The sequence below is a fragment of the Lissotriton helveticus genome, chromosome 4_1 (genome assembly GCF_964261635.1).
Source record: "Lissotriton helveticus chromosome 4_1, aLisHel1.1, whole genome shotgun sequence".
Lineage (NCBI taxonomy): Eukaryota > Metazoa > Chordata > Amphibia > Caudata > Salamandridae > Lissotriton > Lissotriton helveticus.
The window spans coordinates 66523496-66550650 of NC_136063.1; the positions used below are offsets into that span (position 1 = coordinate 66523496).

Here is a 27155-nt window from a genome sequence, read left to right on the forward strand (position 1 = left end):
TCCTCCCACCATGCTGTTCATTCTTTCACCCTTCCTTTCATCCTTTCAACCTTCCTTTTATCGTCCCACTTTTCCTTTCTTCCTACTACTCTGCCTTTCATCCTGCTCCTCTACCTTTCTTCCTAGTCCTCTTCCTTTCGTTCTTATACTCATCCTTTCATCCTCCCAGCCTACCTTTCATCCTCCCACTCTTCCTTTCTTCCTACTCCTCTGCCTTTCATTCTACTCCTCTGCCTTTCATCCTACTCCTCTGTCTTTCCTTCTTATACTCATCCTTTCATCCTCCCACCCTACCTTTCATTGTCCCACTCTTCCTTTCTTCCAACTACTTTGCCTTTCATCCTGCTCCTCTGCCTTTCTTCCTACTCCTCTTCCTTTCCTTCTTATACTCATCCTTTTGTCCTCCCACCCTACCTTTCATCGTCCCACTCTTCCTTTCTTCCTACTACTCTGCCTTTCATCCTACTCCTCTGCCTTTCATCCTACTCCTCTGCCTTTCGTTCTTACACTCTTCCTTTCGTTCGCCCACCTTACCTTTCATCGTCCCACTCTTCCTTTCTTCCAACTACTCTGCCTTTCATCCTGCTCCTCTGCCTTTCTTCCTACTCCTCTTCCTTTCCTTCCTAAAACTCATCCTTTCGTCCTCCCACCCTACCTTTCATCGTCCCACTCTTCCTTTCTTCCTACTACTCTGCCTTTCATCCTACTCCTCTGCCTTTCATCCTACTCCTCTGCCTTTCGTTCTTACACTCTTCCTTTCATCCTCCAAATCTGCCTTTCATCCTCCCACCCTACCTTTCATCGTCCCACTCTTCCTTTCATCCTACTCCTCTGCCTTTCGTTCTTACACTCTTCCTTTCATCCTCCAAATCTGCCTTTCATCCTCCCACCATGCCGTTCATTCTTTCACCCTCCCTTTCATCCTCCGACCCTTCCTTTCATCGTCCCACTCTTCCTTTCTTCCTACTACTCTGCCTTTCATCCTACTCCTCTGCCTTTCGTTCTTACACTCATCCTTTCATCCTCCGGCCCTGCCTTCCATCTACAGCTGTTTAACTCTGATCCATCTACGAAGCTAACTAACTTTGCTTGAAACATGAACTCTGCTCTCCAGACCCACGACCAGCTCATCAGATGCACTTTTTGTGTCTGCTGTGATCTTCTCCAATCCGGGTCTTTCGGTGCCTCGAGGACTTTTGCTGTTGTTTGAGGAGCCAATCCCTGAAGGTGCGCCTGTGTCCAATCCCAACTTCACCCTCTTACAGAAAGAATACAGGCAACACGAATATATCACGGCGCAGGGACTGTCACAAACCCAATTTACCACACTTAAAAGCTGCTTATTATTATCTTAGCTCTGGCACCTCAGAGGCGATCCCAGGGCAGTCTCTCCAGGACAGACACACCTTGTGATCTGTGCAGAAAGAGACGTCATCCTTGGGGCTGAAGGCTGATTGGAGGATGCTCAGCCTTTTCAAGGTATATAAAGGACTGGGTCTAAGGTCAACGAAGCATCTCTCTGAAGGAAGAAACATTGTCTGGAGGTGACCTGAGCTCTGTTCCAGAACCAGAGAATGGACAGTAGAGCATGGACCCTGGTGGCAGTGTGCCTGGTGGGCACCTGCTGGAGCTTACCTGTACAGGTGAGACCCCCTTTAACAATGGTATATAGAGCTGAGTGCAGGTACAGGTGAGACCTCTTTAACAATGGTATATAGAGCTGAGTGCAGGCACAGGTGAGACCCCCCTTTAACGATGGTATATAAAGCTGTGTGTAGGCACAGGTGAGACCCCCCTTTAACAATGGTATATAGAGCTGAGTGCAGGCACAGGTGAGACCCCCTTAACAATGGTATATAGAGCTGTGTGCAGGCACAGGTGAGAACCCTTTAACCATGGTATATAGAGCTGATTGCAGGCACAGGCGAGACCCCTTTAACGATCGTATATAGAGCTGTGTGCAGGCACAGGTGAGACCCCTTTAACAATGGTATATGGAGCTGTGTGCACGCACAGGTGAGACCCCTTTAACAATGGTATATAGAGCTGTGTGCAGGCACAGGTGAGACCCCCTTAACAATGGTATATAGAGCTGTGTGCAGGCACAGGTGAGAACCCTTTAACCATGGTATATAGAGCTGAGTGCAGGCACAGGTGAGACCCCTTTAACAATGGTATATAGAGCTGAGTGCAGGCACAGGTGAGACCCCCTTAACAATGGTATATAGAGCTGTGTGCAGGCACAGGTGAGAACCCTTTAACCATGGTATATAGAGCTGATTGCAGGCACAGGCGAGACCCCTTTAACGATCGTATATAGAGCTGTGTGCAGGCACAGGTGAGACCCCTTTAACAATGGTATATAGAGCTGAGTGCAGGCACAGGTGAGACCCCCTTAACAATGGTATATAGAGCTGTGTGCAGGCACAGGTGAGAACCCTTTAACCATGGTATATAGAGCTGATTGCAGGCACAGGCGAGACCCCTTTAACGATCGTATATAGAGCTGTGTGCAGGCACAGGTGAGACCCCTTTAACAATGGTATATAGAGCTGAGGGCAGACACAGGTGAGACCCCTTTAACAATGGTATATAGAGCTGAGTGCAGGCACAGGTGAGACCCCCTTAACAATGGTATATAGAGCTGTGTGCAGGCACAGGTGAGAACCCTTTAACCATGGTATATAGAGCTGATTGCAGGCACAGGCGAGACCCCTTTAACGATCGTATATAGAGCTGTGTGCAGGCACAGGTGAGACCCCTTTAACAATGGTATATAGAGATGAGTGCAGGCACAGGTGAGACTCCCTTTAACAATGGTAGATAAAGCTGAGTGCAGGCTCAGTTGAGATATCCTTTAACGATGGTATATAGAGCTGTGCGCAGACTTAGGTGAGAACCCTTTAACAATGGTATATAGAGCTGCGTGCAGGCACAGGTGAGACCTCCTTTACAAATGGTATATAGAGCTGTGCGCAGACTTAGGTGAGAACCCTTTAACCATGGTATATAGAGCTCTGCGCAGACTTAGGTGAGACCCCTTTAACAATGGTATATAGAGCTGAGTGCAGGCACAGGTGAGACTGCTTTAACAATGGTATATAGAGCTGAGTGCACGCACAGGTGAGACCCCTTTAACGATCGTATATAGAGCTGTGTGCAGGCACAGGTGAGACCCCTTTAACAATGGTATATAGAGTTGAGTGCAGGCACCGGTGAGACCCCTTTAACGAAGGTATATAGAGCTGTGTGCAGGCACAGGTGAGACTCCCTTTAACAATGGTATATAGAGCTGAGTGCAGGCACAGGGGAGACTCCCTTTAACAATGGTATATAGAGCTGAGTGGAGGCACAGGTGAGACTCCCTTTAACAATGGTATATAGAGCTGAGTGCAGGCACAGGTGAGACTCCCTTTAACAATGGTATATAGAGCTGAGTGCAGGCACAGGTGAGACCCCCCTTAACGATGGTATATAGAGCTGAGTGCAGGCACAGGCGAGACCCCCTTTAGCAATGGTATATAGAGCTGTGTGCAGGCACAGGTGAGACGCCTTTAACAATGGTATATAGAGCTGTGTGCAGGCACAGGTGAGACCCCTTTTACAATGGTATATAGAGATGAGTGCAGGCACAGGTGAGACCCCTTTAACAATGGTATATAGAGCTGTGTGCACGCACAGGTGAGACCCCTTTAACAATGGTATATAGAGCTGTGTGCAGGCACAGGTGAGACCCCCTTAACAATGGTATATAGAGCTGTGTGCAGGCACAGGTGAGAACCCTTTAACCATGGTATATAGAGCTGAGTGCAGGCACAGGTGAGACCCCTTTAACAATGGTATATAGAGCTGAGTGCAGGCACAGGTGAGACCCCCTTAACAATGGTATATAGAGCTGTGTGCAGGCACAGGTGAGAACCCTTTAACCATGGTATATAGAGCTGATTGCAGGCACAGGCGAGACCCCTTTAACGATCGTATATAGAGCTGTGTGCAGGCACAGGTGAGACCCCTTTAACAATGGTATATAGAGCTGAGTGCAGGCACAGGTGAGACCCCCATAACAATGGTATATAGAGCTGTGTGCAGGCACAGGTGAGAACCCTTTAACCATGGTATATAGAGCTGATTGCAGGCACAGGCGAGACCCCTTTAACGATCGTATATAGAGCTGTGTGCAGGCACAGGTGAGACCCCTTTAACAATGGTATATAGAGCTGAGGGCAGACACAGGTGAGACCCCTTTAACAATGGTATATAGAGCTGAGTGCAGGCACAGGTGAGACCCCCTTAACAATGGTATATAGAGCTGTGTGCAGGCACAGGTGAGAACCCTTTAACCATGGTATATAGAGCTGATTGCAGGCACAGGCGAGACCCCTTTAACGATCGTATATAGAGCTGTGTGCAGGCACAGGTGAGACCCCTTTAACAATGGTATATAGAGCTGAGTGCAGGCACAGGTGAGACTCCCTTTAACAATGGTAGATAAAGCTGAGTGCAGGCTCAGTTGAGATATCCTTTAACGATGGTATATAGAGCTGTGCGCAGACTTAGGTGAGAACCCTTTAACAATGGTATATAGAGCTGCGTGCAGGCACAGGTGAGACCTCCTTTACAAATGGTATATAGAGCTGTGCGCAGACTTAGGTGAGAACCCTTTAACCATGGTATATAGAGCTGTGCGCAGACTTAGGTGAGACCCCTTTAACAATGGTATATAGAGCTGAGTGCAGGCACAGGTGAGACTGCTTTAACAATGGTATATAGAGCTGAGTGCACGCACAGGTGAGACCCCTTTAACGATCGTATATAGAGCTGTGTGCAGGCACAGGTGAAACCCCTTTAACAATGGTATATAGAGCTGAGTGCAGGCACCGGTGAGACCCCTTTAACGAAGGTATATAGAGCTGTGTGCAGGCACAGGTGAGACTCCCTTTAACAATGGTATATAGAGCTGAGTGCAGGCACAGGGGAGACTCCCTTTAACAATGGTATATAGAGCTGAGTGGAGGCACAGGTGAGACTCCCTTTAACAATGGTATATAGAGCTGAGTGCAGGCACAGGTGAGACTCCCTTTAACAATGGTATATAGAGCTGAGTGCAGGCACAGGTGAGACCCCCCTTAACGAGGGTATATAGAGCTGAGTGCAGGCACAGGCGAGACCCCCTTTAGCAATGGTATATAGAGCTGTGTGCAGGCACAGGTGAGACGCCTTTAACAATGGTATATAGAGCTGTGTGCAGGCACAGGTGAGACCCCTTTTACAATGGTATATAGAGATGAGTGCAGGCACAGGTGAGACCCCTTTAACAATGGTATATAGAGCTGTGTGTAAGCACAGGCGAGACCCCCTTTAACAATGGTATACAGAGCTGTGTGCAGGCACAGGTGAGGACCCCTTTAACAATGGTATATAGAGCTGTGTGCAGGCACAGGTGAGACCCCCTTTAACAATGGTATACAGAGCTGTATGCAGGCACAGGCGAGACCCCCTTTAACAGTGGTATATAGAGCTGTGTGCAGGCACAGGTGAGACTCCTTTAACAATGGTATATAGAGCTGAGTGCAGGCGCAGGTGAGACCCCTTTAACAATGGTATATAGAGCTGTGTGCAGGCACAGGTGAGACCCCCTTTAACAATGGTATATAGAGCTGAGTGCAGGCGCAGGTGAGACTCCCTTTAACAATGGTATATAGAGCTGAGTGCAGGCACAGGTGAGACCCCTTTAACAATGGTATATAGAGCTGTGTGCAGGCACAGGTGAGACCCCTTTAACAATGGTATATAGAGCTGAGTACAGACACAGGTGAGACCCCCTTTAACAATGGTATATAGAGCTGTGTGTAGGCACAGGTGAGACCCCTTTAACAATGGTATATAGAGCTGAGTGCAGACACAGGTGAGACCCCTTTAACGATGGTATATAGAGCTGAGTGCAGGCACAGGTGAGACCCCCTTTAACAATGGTATATAGAGCTGAGTGCAGGCACAGGTGAGCCCCCTTTAACAATGGTATATAGAGCTGAGTGCAGGCACAGGTGAGACCTCCTTTAACAATGGTATATAGAGCTGAGTACAGACACAGGTGAGACCCCCTTTAACAATGGTATATAGAGCTGAGAGCAGGCACATGTGAGACCCCTTTAACAATGGTATATAGAGCTGAGTGCAGACACAGGTGAGACCCCCTTTAACGATGGTATATAGAGCTGAGTGCAGACACAGGTGAGACCCCCTTTAACAATGGTATATAGAGCTGAGAGCAGGCACATGTGAGACCCTCTTTAACGATGGTATATAGAGCTGTGTGCAGACACAGGTGAGACCCCCTTTAACGATGGTATATAGAGCTGTGTGCAGACACAGGTGAGACCCCCTTTAACAATGGTATATAGAGCTGAGTGCAGACACAGTTGAGACCCCCTTTAACGATGGTATATAGAGCTGTGTGCAGACACAGGTGAGACCCCCTTTAACGATGGTATATAGAGCTGTGTGCAGACACAGGTGAGACCCCCTTTAACAATGGTATATAGAGCTGAGAGCAGGCACAGGTGAGACCTCCTTTAACAATGGTATATGGAGCTGTGAGCAGGCACAGGTAAGACCCCTTTAACAGTGGTATATAGAGCTGAGTGCAGGCACAGGTGAGAACCCTTTAACCATGGTATATAGAGCTGTGTGCAGGCACAGGTGAGACCCCTTTAACAATGGTATATAGAGCTGAGTGCAGGCACAGGTGAGACCCCCTTAACAATGGTATATAGAGCTGTGTGCAGGCACAGGTGAGAACCCTTTAACCATGGTATATAGAGCTGATTGCAGGCACAGGCGAGACCCCTTTAACGATCGTATATAGAGCTGTGTGCAGGCACAGGTGAGACCCCTTTAACAATGGTATATAGAGCTGAGGGCAGACACAGGTGAGACCCCTTTAACAATGGTATATAGAGCTGAGTGCAGGCACAGGTGAGACCCCCTTAACAATGGTATATAGAGCAGTGTGCAGGCACAGGTGAGAACCCTTTAACCATGGTATATAGAGCTGATTGCAGGCACAGGCGAGACCCCTTTAACGATCGTATACAGAGCTGTGTGCAGGCACAGGTGAGACCCCTTTAACAATGGTATATAGAGCTGAGTGCAGGCACAGGTGAGACTCCCTTTAACAATGGTAGATAAAGCTGAGTGCAGGCTCAGTTGAGATATCCTTTAACGATGGTATATAGAGCTGTGCGCAGACTTAGGTGAGAACCCTTTAACAATGGTATATAGAGCTGCGTGCAGGCACAGGTGAGACCTCCTTTACAAATGGTATATAGAGCTGTGCGCAGACTTAGGTGAGAACCCTTTAACCATGGTATATAGAGCTGTGCGCAGACTTAGGTGAGACCCCTTTAACAATGGTATATAGAGCTGAGTGCAGGCACAGGTGAGACTGCTTTAACAATGGTATATAGAGCTGAGTGCACGCACAGGTGAGACCCCTTTAACGATCGTATATAGAGCTGTGTGCAGGCACAGGTGAGACCCCTTTAACAATGGTATATAGAGCTGAGTGCAGGCACCGGTGAGACCCCTTTAACGAAGGTATATAGAGCTGTGTGCAGGCACAGGTGAGACTCCCTTTAACAATGGTATATAGAGCTGAGTGCAGGCACAGGTGAGACTCCCTTTAACAATGGTATATAGAGCTGAGTGCAGGCACAGGTGAGACTCCCTTTAACAATGGTATATAGAGCTGAGTGCAGGCACAGGTGAGACTCCCTTTAACAATGGTATATAGAGCTGAGTGCAGGCACAGGTGAGACCCCCCTTAACGATGGTATATAGAGCTGAGTGCAGGCACAGGCGAGACCCCCTTTAGCAATGGTATATAGAGCTGTGTGCAGGCACAGGTGAGACGCCTTTAACAATGGTATATAGAGCTGTGTGCAGGCACAGGTGAGACCCCTTTTACAATGGTATATAGAGATGAGTGCAGGCACAGGTGAGACCCCTTTAACAATGGTATATAGAGCTGTGTGTAAGCACAGGCGAGACCCCCTTTAACAATGGTATACAGAGCTGTGTACAGGTGAGGACCCCTTTAACAATGGTATATAGAGCTGTGTGCAGGCACAGGTGAGACCCCCTTTAACAATGGTATATAGAGCTGTATGCAGGCACAGGCGAGACCCCCTTTAACAGTGGTATATAGAGCTGTGTGCAGGCACAGGTGAGACTCCTTTAACAATGGTATATAGAGCTGAGTGCAGGCGCAGGTGAGACCCCTTTAACAATGGTATATAGAGCTGTGTGCAGGCACAGGTGAGACCCCCTTTAACAATGGTATATAGAGCTGAGTGCAGGCGCAGGTGAGACTCCCTTTAACAATGGTATATAGAGCTGAGTGCAGGCACAGGTGAGACCCCTTTAACAATGGTATATAGAGCTGTGTGCAGGCACAGGTGAGACCCCTTTAACAATGGTATATAGAGCTGAGTACAGACACAGGTGAGACCCCCTTTAACAATGGTATATAGAGCTGTGTGTAGGCACAGGTGAGACCCCTTTAACAATGGTATATAGAGCTGAGTGCAGACACAGGTGAGACCCCCTTTAACAATGGTATATAGAGCTGAGTGCAGGCACAGGTGAGCCCCCTTTAACAATGGTATATAGAGCTGAGTGCAGGCACAGGTGAGACCTCCTTTAACAATGGTATATAGAGCTGAGTACAGACACAGGTGAGACCTCCTTTAACAATGGTATATAGAGCTGAGAGCAGGCACATGTGAGACCCCTTTAACAATGGTATATAGAGCTGAGTGCAGACACAGGTGAGACCCCCTTTAACGATGGTATATAGAGCTGAGTGCAGACACAGGTGAGACCCCCTTTAACAATGGTATATAGAGCTGAGAGCAGGCACAGGTGAGACCCCCTTTAACAATGGTATATAGAGCTGAGTGCAGACACAGTTGAGACCCCCTTTAACGATGGTATATAGAGCTGTGTGCAGACACAGGTGAGACCCCCTTTAACGATGGTATATAGAGCTGTGTGCAGACACAGGTGAGACCCCCTTTAACGATGGTATATAGAGCTGTGTGCAGACACAGGTGAGACCCCCTTTAACAATGGTATATAGAGCTGAGAGCAGGCACAGGTGAGACCTCCTTTAACAATGGTATATGGAGCTGTGAGCAGGCACAGGTAAGACCCCTTTAACAGTGGTATATAGAGCTGAGTGCAGGCACAGGTGAGACCCCCTTTAACAATGGTATATAGAGCTGAGAGCAGGCACAGGTGAGACCCCCTTTAACAATGGTATATAGAGCTGAGAGCAGGCACAGGTGAGACCTCCTTTAACAATGGTATATGGAGCTGTGTGCAGGCACAGGTAAGACCCCTTTAACAGTGGTATATAGAGCTGTGTGCAGGCACAGGTAAGACCCCTTTAACAGTGGTATATAGAGCTGAGTGCAGGCGCAGGTGAGACCCCCTTTAACAATGGTGTATAGAGCTGAGTGCAGGCACAGGTGAGACCCCCTTTAACGATGGTATATAGAGCTGAGTGCAGGCACAGGTGAGACCCCCTTTAACAATGGTATATAGAGCTGAGTGCAGACACAGGTGAGACCCCCTTTAACGATGGTATATAGAGCTGTGTGCAGGCACAGGCGAGACCCCTTTAACAATGGTATATAGAGCTGAGAGCAGGCACAGGCGAGACCCCTTTAACAATGGTATATAGAGCTGAGAGCAGGCACATGTGAGACCCCTTTAACAATGGTATATAGAGCTGAGTGCACGCACAGGTGAGACCCCTTTAACGATCGTATATAGAGCTGTGTGCAGGCACAGGTGAGACCCCTTTAACGATCGTATATAGAGCTGTGTGCAGGCACAGGTGAGACTCCCTTTAACAATGGTATATAGAGCTGAGTGCAGGCACAGGTGAGACTCCCTTTAACAATGGTATATAGAGCTGAGTGCAGGCACAGGTGAGACTCCCTTTAACAATGGTATATAGAGCTGAGTGCAGGCACAGGTGAGACTCCCTTTAACAATGGTATATAGAGCTGAGTGCAGGCACAGGTGAGACCCCCCTTAACGATGGTATATAGAGCTGAGTGCAGGCACAGATTAGACCCCCTTTAACAATGGTATATAGAGCTGTGTGCAGGCACAGGTGAGACCCCTTTTACAATGGTATATAGAGATGAGTGCAGGCACAGGTGAGACCCCTTTAACAATGGTATATAGAGCTGTGTGTAAGCACAGGCGAGACCCCCTTTAACAATGGTATACAGAGCTGTGTGCAGGCACAGGTGAGGACCCCTTTAACAATGGTATATAGAGCTGTGTGCAGGCACAGGTGAGACCCCCTTTAACAATGGTATATAGAGCTGTATGCAGGCACAGGCGAGACCCACTTTAACAGTGGTATATAGAGCTGTGTGCAGGCACAGGTGAGACTCCTTTAACAATGGTATATAGAGCTGAGTGCCGGTGCAGGTGAGACCCCTTTAACAATGGTATATAGAGCTGTGTGCAGGCACAGGTGAGACCCCCTTTAACAATGGTATATAGAGCTGAGTGCAGGCGCAGGTGAGACTCCCTTTAACAATGGTATATAGAGCTGAGTGCAGGCACAGGTGAGACCCCTTTAACAATGGTATATAGAGCTGAGAGCAGGCACATGTGAGACCCCTTTAACAATGGTATATAGAGCTGAGTGCAGACACAGGTGAGACCCCCTTTAACGATGGTATATAGAGCTGAGAGCAGGCACATGTGAGACCCCTTTAACAATGGTATATAGAGCTGAGAGCAGGCACATGTGAGACCCCTTTAACAATGGTATATAGAGCTGAGTGCAGGCACAGGTGAGACCCCCTTTAACAATGGTATATGGAGCTGAGTGCAGGCACAGGTGAGACCCCCTTTAACAATGGTATATTGAGCTGAGTGCAGGCACAGGTGAGACCCCCTTTAACAATGGTATATTGAGCTGAGTGCAGGCACAGGTGAGACCTCCTTTAACAATGGTATATAGAGCTGAGTGCAGGCACAGGTGAGACCCCCTTTAACAATGGTATATTGAGCTGAGTGCAGGCACAGGTGAGACCCCTTTAACAATGGTATATAGAGCTGTGTGCAGACACAGGTGAGACCCCCTTTAACAATGGTATATAGAGCTGAGAGCAGGCACATGTGAGACCCCTTTAACAATGGTATATAGAGCTGAGTGCAGACACAGGTGAGACCCCCTTTAACGATGGTATATAGAGCTGAGTGCAGACACAGGTGAGACCCCCTTTAACAATGGTATATAGAGCTGAGAGCAGGCACATGTGAGACCCCTTTAACAATGGTATATAGAGCTGAGTGCAGACACAGGTGAGACCCCCTTTAACGATGGTATATAGAGCTGTGTGCAGACACAGGTGAGACCCCCTTTAACGATGGTATATAGAGCTGTGTGCAGACACAGGTGAGACCCCCTTTAACAATGGTATATTGAGCTGAGTGCAGGCACAGGTGAGACCCCCTTTAACAATGGTATATAGAGCTGAGTACAGACACAGGTGAGACCCCCTTTAACGATGGTATATAGAGCTGAGTGCAGGCACAGGTGAGACCCCCTTTAACAATGGTATATAGAGCTGAGTGCAGACACAGGTGAGACCCCCTTTAACGATGGTATATAGAGCTGTGTGCAGGCACAGGCGAGACCCCTTTAACAATAGTATATAGAGCTGAGAGCAGGCACATGTGAGACCCCTTTAACAATGGTATTTAGAGCTGAGTGCAGACACAGGTGAGACCCCCTTTAACGATGGTATATAGAGCTGTGTGCAGGCACAGGCGAGACCCCTTTAACAATGGTATATAGAGCTGAGTGCAGGCACATGTGAGACCCCTTTAACAATGGTATATAGAGCTGAGTGCAGACACAGGTGAGACCCCCTTTAACAATGGTATATAGAGCTGTGTGCAGGCACAGGTGAGACCCCCTTTAACGATGGTATATAGAGCTGAGTGCAGACACAGGTGAGACCCCTTTAACAATGGTATATAGAGCTGAGTGCAGACACAGGTGAGACCCCTTTAACAATGGTATATAGAGCTGTGTGCAGGCACAGGTGAGGCCCCTTTAACGATGGTATATAGAGCTGAGTGCAGGCACAGGTGATACCCCCTTTAACAATGGTATATAGAGCTGAGTGCAGGCACAGGTGAGACCCATTTAACAATGGTATATAGAGCTGTGTGCAGGCACAGGTGAGACCCCCTTTAACAATGGTATATAGAGCTGAGTGCAGGCTCAGGTGAGACCCTCTTTAACAATGGTATATAGAGCGGTGTGCAGGCACAGGCGAGACCCCCTTTAACAATGGTATATAGAGCTGAGTGCAGGCTCAGGTGAGACCCTCTTTAACAATGGTATATAGAGCTGAGTGCAGGCACAGGTGAGACCCCTTTAACAATGGTATATAGAGCTGTGTGCAGGCAAAGGTGAGACTCCTTTAACGATGGTATATAGAGCTGAGTACAGACACAGGTGAGACCCCTTTAACAATGGTATATAGAGCGGTGTGCAGGCACAGGCGAGACCCCCTTTAACAATGGTATATAGAGCTGAGTGCAGACACAGGTGAGACCCCCTTTAACACTGGTATATAGAGCTGAGTGCAGGCACAGGTGAGACCCCTTTGACAATGGTATATAGAGCTGTGTGCAGGCACAGGTGAGACCCCTTTAACAATGGTATATAGAGCTGTGTGCAGGCACAGGTGAGACCCCTTTAACAATGGTATATAGAGCTGTGTGCAGGCACAGGTGAGACCCCTTTAACAATGGTATATAGAGCTGAGTGCAGACACAGGTGAGACCCCCTTTAACACTGGTATATAGAGCGGTGTGCAGACACAGGTGAGACCCCTTTAACGATGGTATATAGAGCTGAGTGCAGACACAGGTGAGACCCCCTTTAACACTGGTATATAGAGCTGAGTGCAGGCACAGGTGAGACCCCTTTGACAATGGTATATAGAGCTGTGTGCAGGCACAGGTGAGACCCCTTTAACAATGGTATATAGAGCTGTGTGCAGACACAGGTGAGACCCCCTTTAACGATGGTATATAGAGCTGTGTGCAGACACAGGTGAGACCCCCTTTAACAATGGTATATAGAGCTGAGTGCAGGCACAGGTGAGACCTCCTTTAACAATGGTATATGGAGCTGTGAGCAGGCACAGGTAAGACCCCTTTAACAGTGGTATATAGAGCTGAGTGCAGGCACAGGTGAGACCCCCTTTAACAATGGTATATAGAGCTGAGAGCAGGCACAGGTGAGACCCCCTTTAACAATGGTATATAGAGCTGAGAGCAGGCACAGGTGAGACCTCCTTTAACAATGGTATATGGAGCTGTGTGCAGGCACAGGTAAGACCCCTTTAACAGTGGTATATAGAGCTGTGTGCAGGCACAGGTAAGACCCCTTTAACAGTGGTATATAGAGCTGAGTGCAGGCACAGGTGAGACCCCCTTTAACAATGGTGTATAGAGCTGAGTGCAGGCACAGGTGAGACCCCCTTTAACGATGGTATATAGAGCTGAGTGCAGGCACAGGTGAGACCCCCTTTAACAATGGTATATAGAGCTGAGTGCAGACACAGGTGAGACCCCCTTTAACGATGGTATATAGAGCTGTGTGCAGGCACAGGCGAGACCCCTTTAACAATGGTATATAGAGCTGAGAGCAGGCACAGGCGAGACCCCTTTAACAATGGTATATAGAGCTGAGAGCAGGCACATGTGAGACCCCTTTAACAATGGTATATAGAGCTGAGTGCACGCACAGGTGAGACCCCTTTAACGATCGTATATAGAGCTGTGTGCAGGCACAGGTGAGACCCCTTTAACGATCGTATATAGAGCTGTGTGCAGGCACAGGTGAGACTCCCTTTAACAATGGTATATAGAGCTGAGTGCAGGCACAGGTGAGACTCCCTTTAACAATGGTATATAGAGCTGAGTGCAGGCACAGGTGAGACTCCCTTTAACAATGGTATATAGAGCTGAGTGCAGGCACAGGTGAGACTCCCTTTAACAATGGTATATAGAGCTGAGTGCAGGCACAGGTGAGACCCCCCTTAACGATGGTATATAGAGCTGAGTGCAGGCACAGGCGAGACCCCCTTTAACAATGGTATATAGAGCTGTGTGCAGGCACAGGTGAGACCCCTTTTACAATGGTATATAGAGATGAGTGCAGGCACAGGTGAGACCCCTTTAACAATGGTATATAGAGCTGTGTGTAAGCACAGGCGAGACCCCCTTTAACAATGGTATACAGAGCTGTGTGCAGGCACAGGTGAGGACCCCTTTAACAATGGTATATAGAGCTGTGTGCAGGCACAGGTGAGACCCCCTTTAACAATGGTATATAGAGCTGTATGCAGGCACAGGCGAGACCCACTTTAACAGTGGTATATAGAGCTGTGTGCAGGCACAGGTGAGACTCCTTTAACAATGGTATATAGAGCTGAGTGCCGGTGCAGGTGAGACCCCTTTAACAATGGTATATAGAGCTGTGTGCAGGCACAGGTGAGACCCCCTTTAACAATGGTATATAGAGCTGAGTGCAGGCGCAGGTGAGACTCCCTTTAACAATGGTATATAGAGCTGAGTGCAGGCACAGGTGAGACCCCTTTAACAATGGTATATAGAGCTGAGAGCAGGCACATGTGAGACCCCTTTAACAATGGTATATAGAGCTGAGTGCAGACACAGGTGAGACCCCCTTTAACGATGGTATATAGAGCTGAGAGCAGGCACATGTGAGACCCCTTTAACAATGGTATATAGAGCTGAGAGCAGGCACATGTGAGACCCCTTTAACAATGGTATATAGAGCTGAGTGCAGGCACAGGTGAGACCCCCTTTAACAATGGTATATGGAGCTGAGTGCAGGCACAGGTGAGACCCCCTTTAACAATGGTATATTGAGCTGAGTGCAGGCACAGGTGAGACCCCCTTTAACAATGGTATATTGAGCTGAGTGCAGGCACAGGTGAGACCTCCTTTAACAATGGTATATAGAGCTGAGTGCAGGCACAGGTGAGACCCCCTTTAACAATGGTATATTGAGCTGAGCGCAGGCACAGGTGAGACCCCTTTAACAATGGTATATAGAGCTGTGTGCAGACACAGGTGAGACCCCCTTTAACAATGGTATATAGAGCTGAGAGCAGGCACATGTGAGACCCCTTTAACAATGGTATATAGAGCTGAGTGCAGACACAGGTGAGACCCCCTTTAACGATGGTATATAGAGCTGAGTGCAGACACAGGTGAGACCCCCTTTAACAATGGTATATAGAGCTGAGAGCAGGCACATGTGAGACCCCTTTAACAATGGTATATAGAGCTGAGTGCAGACACAGGTGAGACCCCCTTTAACGATGGTATATAGAGCTGTGTGCAGACACAGGTGAGACCCCCTTTAACGATGGTATATAGAGCTGTGTGCAGACACAGGTGAGACCCCCTTTAACAATGGTATATTGAGCTGAGTGCAGGCACAGGTGAGACCCCCTTTAACAATGGTATATAGAGCTGAGTACAGACACAGGTGAGACCCCCTTTAACGATGGTATATAGAGCTGAGTGCAGGCACAGGTGAGACCCCCTTTAACAATGGTATATAGAGCTGAGTGCAGACACAGGTGAGACCCCCTTTAACGATGGTATATAGAGCTGTGTGCAGGCACAGGCGAGACCCCTTTAACAATGGTATATAGAGCTGAGAGCAGGCACATGTGAGACCCCTTTAACAATGGTATTTAGAGCTGAGTGCAGACACAGGTGAGACCCCCTTTAACGATGGTATATAGAGCTGTGTGCAGGCACAGGCGAGACCCCTTTAACAATGGTATATAGAGCTGAGTGCAGGCACATGTGAGACCCCTTTAACAATGGTATATAGAGCTGAGTGCAGACACAGGTGAGACCCCCTTTAACAATGGTATATAGAGCTGTGTGCAGGCACAGGTGAGACCCCCTTTAACGATGGTATATAGAGCTGAGTGCAGACACAGGTGAGACCCCTTTAACAATGGTATATAGAGCTGAGTGCAGACACAGGTGAGACCCCTTTAACAATGGTATATAGAGCTGTGTGCAGGCACAGGTGAGACCCCTTTAACGATGGTATATAGAGCTGAGTGCAGGCACAGGTGATACCCCCTTTAACAATGGTATATAGAGCTGAGTGCAGGCACAGGTGAGACCCATTTAACAATGGTATATAGAGCTGTGTGCAGGCACAGGTGAGACCCCCTTTAACAATGGTATATAGAGCTGAGTGCAGGCTCAGGTGAGACCCTCTTTAACAATGGTATATAGAGCGGTGTGCAGGCACAGGCGAGACCCCCTTTAACAATGGTATATAGAGCTGAGTGCAGGCTCAGGTGAGACCCTCTTTAACAATGGTATATAGAGATGAGTGCAGGCACAGGTGAGACCCCTTTAACAATGGTATATAGAGCTGTGTGCAGGCAAAGGTGAGACTCCTTTAACGATGGTATATAGAGCTGACTACAGACACAGGTGAGACCCCTTTAACAATGGTATATAGAGCGGTGTGCAGGCACAGGCGAGACCCCCTTTAACAATGGTATATAGAGCTGAGTGCAGACACAGTGGAGACCCCCTTTAACACTGGTATATAGAGCTGAGTGCAGGCACAGGTGAGACCCCTTTGACAATGGTATATAGAGCTGTGTGCAGGCACAGGTGAGACCCCTTTAACAATGGTATATAGAGCTGTGTGCAGGCACAGGTGAGACCCCTTTAACAATGGTATATAGAGCTGAGTGCAGGCACAGGTGAGACCCCCTTTAACAATGGTATATAGAGCTGAGTGCAGGCACAGGTGAGACCCCTTTAACAATGGTATATAGAGCTGTGTGCAGGCAAAGGTGAGACTCCTTTAACGATGGTATATAGAGCTGAGTACAGACACAGGTGAGACCCCTTTAACAATGGTATATAGAGCGGTGTGCAGGCACAGGCGAGACCCCCTTTAACAATGGTATATAGAGCTGAGTGCAGACACAGGTGAGACCCCCTTTAACACTGGTATATAGAGCTGAGTGCAGGCACAGGTGAGACCCCTTTGACAATGGTATATAGAGCTGTGTTCAGGCACAGGTGAGACCCCTTTAACAATGGTATATAGAGCTGTGTGCAGGCACAGGTGAGACCCCTTTAACAATGGTATATAGAGCTGTGTGCAGGCACAGGTGAGACCCCTTTAACAATGGTATATAGAGCTGAGTGCAGACACAGGTGAGACCCCCTTTAACACTGGTATATAGAGCGGTGTGCAGACACAGGTGAGACCCCTTTAACGATGGTATATAGAGCTGAGTGCAGACACAGGTGAGACCCCCTTTAACACTGGTATATAGAGCTGAGTGCAGGCACAGGTGAGACCCCTTTGACAATGGTATATAGAGCTGTGTGCAGGCACAGGTGAGACCCCTTTAACAATGGTATATAGAGCTGTGTGCAGACACAGGTGAGACCCCCTTTAACGATGGTATATAGAGCTGTGTGCAGACACAGGTGAGACCCCCTTTAACAATGGTATATAGAGCTGAGAGCAGGCACAGGTGAGACCTCCTTTAACAATGGTATATGGAGCTGTGAGCAGGCACAGGTAAGACCCCTTTAACAGTGGTATATAGAGCTGAGTGCAGGCACAGGTGAGACCCCCTTTAACAATGGTATATAGAGCTGAGAGCAGGCACAGGTGAGACCCCCTTTAACAATGGTATATAGAGCTGAGAGCAGGCACAGGTGAGACCTCCTTTAACAATGGTATATGGAGCTGTGTGCAGGCACAGGTAAGACCCCTTTAACAGTGGTATATAGAGCTGTGTGCAGGCACAGGTAAGACCCCTTTAACAGTGGTATATAGAGCTGAGTGCAGGCACAGGTGAGACCCCCTTTAACAATGGTGTATAGAGCTGAGTGCAGACACAGGTGAGACCCCCTTTAACGATGGTATATAGAGCTGAGTGCAGGCACAGGTGAGACCCCCTTTAACAATGGTATATAGAGCTGAGTGCAGACACAGGTGAGACCCCCTTTAACGATGGTATATAGAGCTGTGTGCAGGCACAGGCGAGACCCCTTTAACAATGGTATATAGAGCTGAGAGCAGGCACAGGCGAGACCCCTTTAACAATGGTATATAGAGCTGAGAGCAGGCACATGTGAGACCCCTTTAACAATGGTATATAGAGCTGAGTGCACGCACAGGTGAGACCCCTTTAACGATCGTATATAGAGCTGTGTGCAGGCACAGGTGAGACCCCTTTAACGATCGTATATAGAGCTGTGTGCAGGCACAGGTGAGACTCCCTTTAACAATGGTATATAGAGCTGAGTGCAGGCACAGGTGAGACTCCCTTTAACAATGGTATATAGAGCTGAGTGCAGGCACAGGTGAGACTCCCTTTAACAATGGTATATAGAGCTGAGTGCAGGCACAGGTGAGACTCCCTTTAACAATGGTATATAGAGCTGAGTGCAGGCACAGGTGAGACCCCCCTTAACGATGGTATATAGAGCTGAGTGCAGGCACAGGCGAGACCCCCTTTAACAATGGTATATAGAGCTGTGTGCAGGCACAGGTGAGACCCCTTTTACAATGGTATATAGAGATGAGTGCAGGCACAGGTGAGACCCCTTTAACAATGGTATATAGAGCTGTGTGTAAGCACAGGCGAGACCCCCTTTAACAATGGTATACAGAGCTGTGTGCAGGCACAGGTGAGGACCCCTTTAACAATGGTATATAGAGCTGTGTGCAGGCACAGGTGAGACCCCCTTTAACAATGGTATATAGAGCTGTATGCAGGCACAGGCGAGACCCACTTTAACAGTGGTATATAGAGCTGTGTGCAGGCACAGGTGAGACTCCTTTAACAATGGTATATAGAGCTGAGTGCCGGTGCAGGTGAGACCCCTTTAACAATGGTATATAGAGCTGTGTGCAGGCACAGGTGAGACCCCCTTTAACAATGGTATATAGAGCTGAGTGCAGGCGCAGGTGAGACTCCCTTTAACAATGGTATATAGAGCTGAGTGCAGGCACAGGTGAGACCCCTTTAACAATGGTATATAGAGCTGAGAGCAGGCACATGTGAGACCCCTTTAACAATGGTATATAGAGCTGAGTGCAGACACAGGTGAGACCCCCTTTAACGATGGTATATAGAGCTGAGAGCAGGCACATGTGAGACCCCTTTAACAATGGTATATAGAGCTGAGAGCAGGCACATGTGAGACCCCTTTAACAATGGTATATAGAGCTGAGTGCAGGCACAGGTGAGACCCCCTTTAACAATGGTATATGGAGCTGAGTGCAGGCACAGGTGAGACCCCCTTTAACAATGGTATATTGAGCTGAGTGCAGGCACAGGTGAGACCCCCTTTAACAATGGTATATTGAGCTGAGTGCAGGCACAGGTGAGACCTCCTTTAACAATGGTATATAGAGCTGAGTGCAGGCACAGGTGAGACCCCCTTTAACAATGGTATATTGAGCTGAGTGCAGGCACAGGTGAGACCCCTTTAACAATGGTATATAGAGCTGTGTGCAGACACAGGTGAGACCCCCTTTAACAATGGTATATAGAGCTGAGAGCAGGCACATGTGAGACCCCTTTAACAATGGTATATAGAGCTGAGTGCAGACACAGGTGAGACCCCCTTTAACGATGGTATATAGAGCTGAGTGCAGACACAGGTGAGACCCCCTTTAACAATGGTATATAGAGCTGAGAGCAGGCACATGTGAGACCCCTTTAACAATGGTATATAGAGCTGAGTGCAGACACAGGTGAGACCCCCTTTAACGATGGTATATAGAGCTGTGTGCAGACACAGGTGAGACCCCCTTTAACGATGGTATATAGAGCTGTGTGCAGACACAGGTGAGACCCCCTTTAACAATGGTATATTGAGCTGAGTGCAGGCACAGGTGAGACCCCCTTTAACAATGGTATATAGAGCTGAGTACAGACACAGGTGAGACCCCCTTTAACGATGGTATATAGAGCTGAGTGCAGGCACAGGTGAGACCCCCTTTAACAATGGTATATAGAGCTGAGTGCAGACACAGGTGAGACCCCCTTTAACGATGGTATATAGAGCTGTGTGCAGGCACAGGCGAGACCCCTTTAACAATGGTATATAGAGCTGAGAGCAGGCACATGTGAGACCCCTTTAACAATGGTATTTAGAGCTGAGTGCAGACACAGGTGAGACCCCCTTTAACGATGGTATATAGAGCTGTGTGCAGGCACAGGCGAGACCCCTTTAACAATGGTATATAGAGCTGAGTGCAGGCACATGTGAGACCCCTTTAACAATGGTATATAGAGCTGAGTGCAGACACAGGTGAGACCCCCTTTAACAATGGTATATAGAGCTGTGTGCAGGCACAGGTGAGACCCCCTTTAACGATGGTATATAGAGCTGAGTGCAGACACAGGTGAGACCCCTTTAACAATGGTATATAGAGCTGAGTGCAGACACAGGTGAGACCCCTTTAACAATGGTATATAGAGCTGTGTGCAGGCACAGGTGAGACCCCTTTAACGATGGTATATAGAGCTGAGTGCAGGCACAGGTGATACCCCCTTTAACAATGGTATATAGAGCTGAGTGCAGGCACAGGTGAGACCCATTTAACAATGGTATATAGAGCTGTGTGCAGGCACAGGTGAGACCCCCTTTAACAATGGTATATAGAGCTGAGTGCAGGCTCAGGTGAGACCCTCTTTAACAATGGTATATAGAGCGGTGTGCAGGCACAGGCGAGACCCCCTTTAACAATGGTATATAGAGCTGAGTGCAGGCTCAGGTGAGACCCTCTTTAACAATGGTATATAGAGCTGAGTGCAGGCATAGGTGAGACCCCTTTAACAATGGTATATAGAGCTGTGTGCAGGCAAAGGTGAGACTCCTTTAACGATGGTATATAGAGCTGAGTACAGACACAGGTGAGACCCCTTTAACAATGGTATATAGAGCGGTGTGCAGGCACAGGCGAGACCCCCTTTAACAATGGTATATAGAGCTGAGTGCAGACACAGGTGAGACCCCCTTTAACACTGGTATATAGAGCTGAGTGCAGGCACAGGTGAGACCCCTTTGACAATGATATATAGAGCTGTGTGCAGGCACAGGTGAGACCCCTTTAACAATGGTATATAGAGCTGTGTGCAGGCACAGGTGAGACCCCTTTAACAATGGTATATAGAGCTGAGTGCAGACACAGGTGAGACCCCCTTTAACACTGGTATATAGAGCGGTGTGCAGACACAGGTGAGACCCCTTTAACGATGGTATATAGAGCTGAGTGCAGACACAGGTGAGACCCCCTTTAACACTGGTATATAGAGCTGGGTGCAGGCACAGGTGAGACCCCTTTGACAATGGTATATAGAGCTGTGTGCAGGCACAGGTGAGACCCCTTTAACAATGGTATATAGAGCTGTGTGCAGGCACAGGTGAGACCCCTTTGACAATGGTATATAGAGCTGTGTGCAGGCACAGGTGAGACCCCTTTAACAATTGTATATAGAGCTGTGTGCAGGCACAGGTGAGACCCCTTTGACAATGGTATATAGAGCTGTGTGCAGGCACAGGTGAGACCCCTTTAACGATGGTACATAGAGCTGAGTTCAGGCACAGGTGAGACCCCTTTAACAATGGTATATAGAGCTGTGTGCAGGCACAGGTGAGGCCCCTTTAACGATGGTACATAGAGCTGAGTTCAGGCACAGGTGAGGCCCCTTTAACAATGGTATATAGAGCGGTGTCAGGCACAGGTGAGACCCCCTTTTAACAATGGTATATAGAGCTGAGTGCAGGCACAGGTGAGACCTTCTTTAACAATAGGATATAGAGCTGTGTGCAGGCACAGGTGAGACCCCCTTTAACAATGGTATATAGAGCTGAGTGCAGACACAGGTGAGACCCCTTTAACACTGGTATATAGAGCTGAGTGCAGGCACAGGTGAGGCCCCTTTAACAATGGTATATAGAGCTCTGTGCAGGCACAGGTGAGACCCCTTTAACAATGGTATATAGAGCTGAGTGTAGCCACAGATGAGACCCCCTTTAACAATGGTATATAGAGCTGAGAGCAGGCACAGGTGAGACCTTCTTTAACAATGGTATATAGAGCTGTGTTAGGCACAGGTGAGACCCCTTTAACAATGGTATATAGAGCTGAGTGCAGACACAGGTGAGACCTCCTTTAACAATGGTATATAGAGCTGTGTGCAGACACAGGTGAGACCCCTTTTAACAATGGTATATAGAGCTGAGAGCAGGCACATGTGAGACCCCTTTAACAATGGTATATAGAGCTGAGTGCAGACACAGGTGAGACTCCCTTTAACAATGGTATATAGAGCTGGGTGCAGGCACAGGTGAGACCCCCTTTAACAATGGTATATAGAGCTGAGAGCAGGCACAGGTGAGACCCCTTTAACAATGGTATATAGAGCTGCGTGCAGGCACAGGTGAGGCCCCCTTTAACAAGGGTATAGAGAGCTGAGTGCAGACACAGGTGAGACCCCTTTAACGACGGGATATAGAGCTGAGTGCAGGCACAGGTGAGACCCCTTTAACAATGGTATATAGAGCTGAGTGCAGGCACATGTGAGACCCCTTTAACAATGGTTTATAGAGCTGTGTGCAGGCACAGGTGAGACCTCCTTTACAAATGGTATATAGAGCTGCGTGCAGGCACAGGTGAGACCTCCTTTACAAATGGTATATAGAGCTGCGTGCAGGCACAGGTGAGACCTCCTTTACAAATGGTATATAGAGCTGCGTGCAGGCACAGGTGAGACCTCCTTTACAAATGGTATATAGAGCTGTGTGAGGGCACAGGTGAGACCCCCTTTAACGAAGGTATACAGAGCTGTGTGCAGGTAAAGTTGAGACCCCCTTAAACAATGGTATATAGAGCTGAGTGCAGGCACAGGTGAGACCCCTTTAACAATGGTATATAGAGCTGTGTGCAGGCACAGGTGAGACCCCTTTAACAATGGTATATAGAGCTCTGAGCACGCACAGGTGAGACCCCTTTAACAATGGTATATAGAGTTGAGTGCAGGCACAGGTGAGACCCCCTTTAACAATGGTATATAGAGCTGAGTGCAGACACAGGGGAGGCCCCCTTTAACGATGGTATATAGAGCTGAGTGCAGGCACAGGTGAGACCCCTTTAACAATGGTATATAGAGCTGTGTGCAGGCACAGGTGAGACCTCCTTTAACAATGGTATGTAGAGCTGTGTGGAGGCACAGGTGAGGCCCCTTTAACAATGGTATATAGAGCTGGTTGCAGGCACAGGTGAGACCCCTTTAACAATGGTATATAGAGCTGAGTGCAGACACAGGGGAGGCCCCCTTTAACGATGGTATATAGAGCTGAGTGCAGGCACTGCTGAGACCCCCTTTAACGATGGTATATAGAGCTGATTACAGGCTCAGATGAGACCCCTTTAACAATGGTATATAGAGCTGCGTGCAGGCACAGGGGAGGCCCTCTTTAACGATGGTATATAGAGCTGAGTGCAGGCACAGCTGAGACCCCCTTTAACGATGGTATATAGAGCTGAGTGCAGGCACAGGTGAGACCCCTTTAACAATGGTATATAGAGCTGCGTGCAGGCACAGGGGAGGCCCCCTTTAACGATGGTATATAGAGCTGAGTGCAGGCACAGCTGAGACCCCCTTTAACGATGGTATATAGAGCTGAGTGCAGGCACAGGTGAGACCTCTTTAACAATGGTATATAGAGCTGAGTGCAGGCACAGGTGAGACCTCTTTAACAATGGTATATAGAGCTGCGTGCAGGCACTGCTGAGACCCCTTTAACATTGGTATATAGAGCTGAGTGCAGGCACAGGTGAGACCTCTTTAACAATGGTATATAGAGCTGAGTGCAGGCACAGGTGAGACCTCTTTAACAATGGTATATAGAGCTGCGTGCAGGCATAGCTGAGACCCCTTTAACAATGGTATATAGAGCTGAGTGCAGGCACAGGTGAGACCATTTTAACAATGGTATATAGAGCTGCGTGCAGGCACAGCTGAGACCCCTTTAACAATGGTATATAGAGCTGAGTGCAGGCACAGGTGAGACCCCTTTAACAATGGTATATAGAGATGAGTGCGGGCACAGGTGAGGCTCCTTTAACGATGGTATATAGAGCTGAGTCCAGGCACAGGTGAGACCCCTTTAACAATGGTATATAGAGCTGAGTGTAGGCACAGGTGAGACCCCTTTAACAATGGTATATAGAGCTGAGTGTAGGCACAGGTGAGACCCCCTTTAACAATGGTATATAGAGCTGTGTGCAGGCACAGGTGAGACCCCTTTAACAATGGTATATAGAGCTGTGTGCAGGCACAGGCGAGACCCCCTTTAACAATGGTATATAGAGCTGTGTGCAGGCACAGGTGACACCCCTTTAACAATGGTATATAGAGCTGTGTGCAGGCCCAGGTGAGACCCCCTTTAACAATGGTATATAGAGCTGTGTGCAGGCCCAGGTGAGACCCCCTTTAACAATGGTATATAGAGCTGTGTGCAGGCACAGGTGAGACCCCTTTAATAATGGTATATAGAGCTGAGTGCAGGCACAGGTGAGACCCCCTTTAACAATGGTATATAGAGCTGGGTGCAGGCACAGGTGAGACCCCTTTAGCAATGGTATATAGAGCTGTGTGCAGGCATAGGTGAGACCTCCTTTAACAATGGTATATAGAGCTGGGTGCAGGCACAGGTGAGACCCCTTTAGCAATGGTATATAGAGCTGTGTGCAGGCACAGGTGAGACCCCTTTAGCAATGGTATATAGAGCTGTGTGCAGCAAGAGGTGAGACCCCTTTAACAATGGTATATAGAGCTGTGTGCAGGCACAGGTGAGGCCCCTTTAACAATGGTATATGGAGCTGTGTGCAGGCACATGTGAGGCCCCTTTAACAATGGTATATGAAGCTGAGTGCAGGCACAGGTGAGACCCCTTTAACAATGGTATATAGAGCTGAGTGCAGGCACAGGTGAGACCCCTTTAACAATGGTATATAGAGCTGTGTGCAGGCACAGGTGAGACCCCCTTTAACAATGGTAGATAGAGCTGAGTGCAGACACAGGTGAGACCCCCTTTAACAATGGTATATAGAGCTGAGTGCAGGCACAGGTGAGACCCCTTTAACAATGGTAGATAGAGCTGAATGCAGGCACAGGTGAGACCCCTTTAACAATGGTATATAGAGCTGTGTGTAGGCACAGGTGAGGCCCCCTTTAACAATGGTATATAGAGCTGTGTGCAGGCCCAGGTGAGACCCCCTTTAACAATGGTATATAGAGCTGTGTGCAGGCCCAGGTGAGACCCCCTTTAACAATGGTATATAGAGCTGTGTGCAGGCACAGGTGAGACCCCTTTAATAATGGTATATAGAGCTGAGTGCAGGCACAGGTGAGACCCCCTTTAACAATGGTATATAGAGCTGGGTGCAGGCACAGGTGAGACCCCTTTAGCAATGGTATATAGAGCTGTGTGCAGGCATAGGTGAGACCTCCTTTAACAATGGTATATAGAGCTGGGTGCAGGCACAGGTGAGACCCCTTTAGCAATGGTATATAGAGCTGTGTGCAGGCACAGGTGAGACCCCTTTAGCAATGGTATATAGAGCTGTGTGCAGCAAGAGGTGAGACCCCTTTAACAATGGTATATAGAGCTGTGTGCAGGCACAGGTGAGGCCCCTTTAACAATGGTATATGGAGCTGTGTGCAGGCACATGTGAGGCCCCTTTAACAATGGTATATGAAGCTGAGTGCAGGCACAGGTGAGACCCCTTTAACAATGGTATATAGAGCTGAGTGCAGGCACAGGTGAGACCCCTTTAACAATGGTATATAGAGCTGTGTGCAGGCACAGGTGAGACCCCCTTTAACAATGGTAGATAGAGCTGAGTGCAGACACAGGTGAGACCCCCTTTAACAATGGTATATAGAGCTGAGTGCAGGCACAGGTGAGACCCCTTTAACAATGGTAGATAGAGCTGAATGCAGGCACAGGTGAGACCCCTTTAACAATGGTATATAGAGCTGTGTGTAGGCACAGGTGAGGCCCCCTTTAACAATGGTATATAGAGCTGAGTGCAGACACAGGGGAGGCCCCCTTTAACGATGGTATATAGAGCTGAGTGCAGGCACTGCTGAGACCCCCTTTAACGATGGTATATAGAGCTGATTACAGGCTCAGATGAGACCCCTTTAACAATGGTATATAGAGCTGCGTGCAGGCACAGGGGAGGCCCCCTTTAACGATGGTATATAGAGCTGAGTGCAGGCACAGCTGAGACCCCCTTTAACGATGGTATATAGAGCTGAGTGCAGGCACAGGTGAGACCCCTTTAACAATGGTATATAGAGCTGCGTGCAGGCACAGGGGAGGCCCCCTTTAACGATGGTATATAGAGCTGAGTGCAGGCACAGCTGAGACCCCCTTTAACGATGGTATATAGAGCTGAGTGCAGGCACAGGTGAGACCTCTTTAACAATGGTATATAGAGCTGAGTGCAGGCATAGGTGAGACCTCTTTAACAATGGTATATAGAGCTGCCTGCAGGCACTGCTGAGACCCCTTTAACATTGGTATATAGAGCTGAGTGCAGGCACAGGTGAGACCTCTTTAACAATGGTATATAGAGCTGAGTGCAGGCACAGGTGAGACCTCTTTAACAATGGTATATAGAGCTGCGTGCAGGCATAGCTGAGACCCCTTTAACAATGGTATATAGAGCTGAGTGCAGGCACAGGTGAGACCATTTTAACAATGGTATATAGAGCTGCGTGCAGGCACAGCTGAGACCCCTTTAACAATGGTATATAGAGCTGAGTGCAGGCACAGGTGAGACCCCTTTAACAATGGTATATAGAGATGAGTGCGGGCACAGGTGAGGCTCCTTTAACGATGGTATATAGAGCTGAGTCCAGGCACAGGTGAGACCCCTTTAACAATGGTATATAGAGCTGAGTGTAGGCACA

The 27155-nt window shown here is 48.2% G+C and overlaps 1 protein-coding gene across 1 annotated transcript in view; it reads left to right on the forward strand.

The window, feature by feature from the left end:
* Window positions 1-1519: 1519 nt before the first annotated feature.
* The window catches only part of LOC144827865 (embryonic protein UVS.2-like), a 94276-nt gene continuing 68640 nt past the window's right edge, over window positions 1520-27155 (forward strand). Inside the window, exon 1 of the mRNA XM_078686030.1 lies at window positions 1520-1643. Within this exon, the coding sequence (XP_078542156.1) occupies window positions 1575-1643 (69 nt within the window). The 5' untranslated portion in view covers window positions 1520-1574. The remainder of the gene's footprint in view (window positions 1644-27155) is intronic.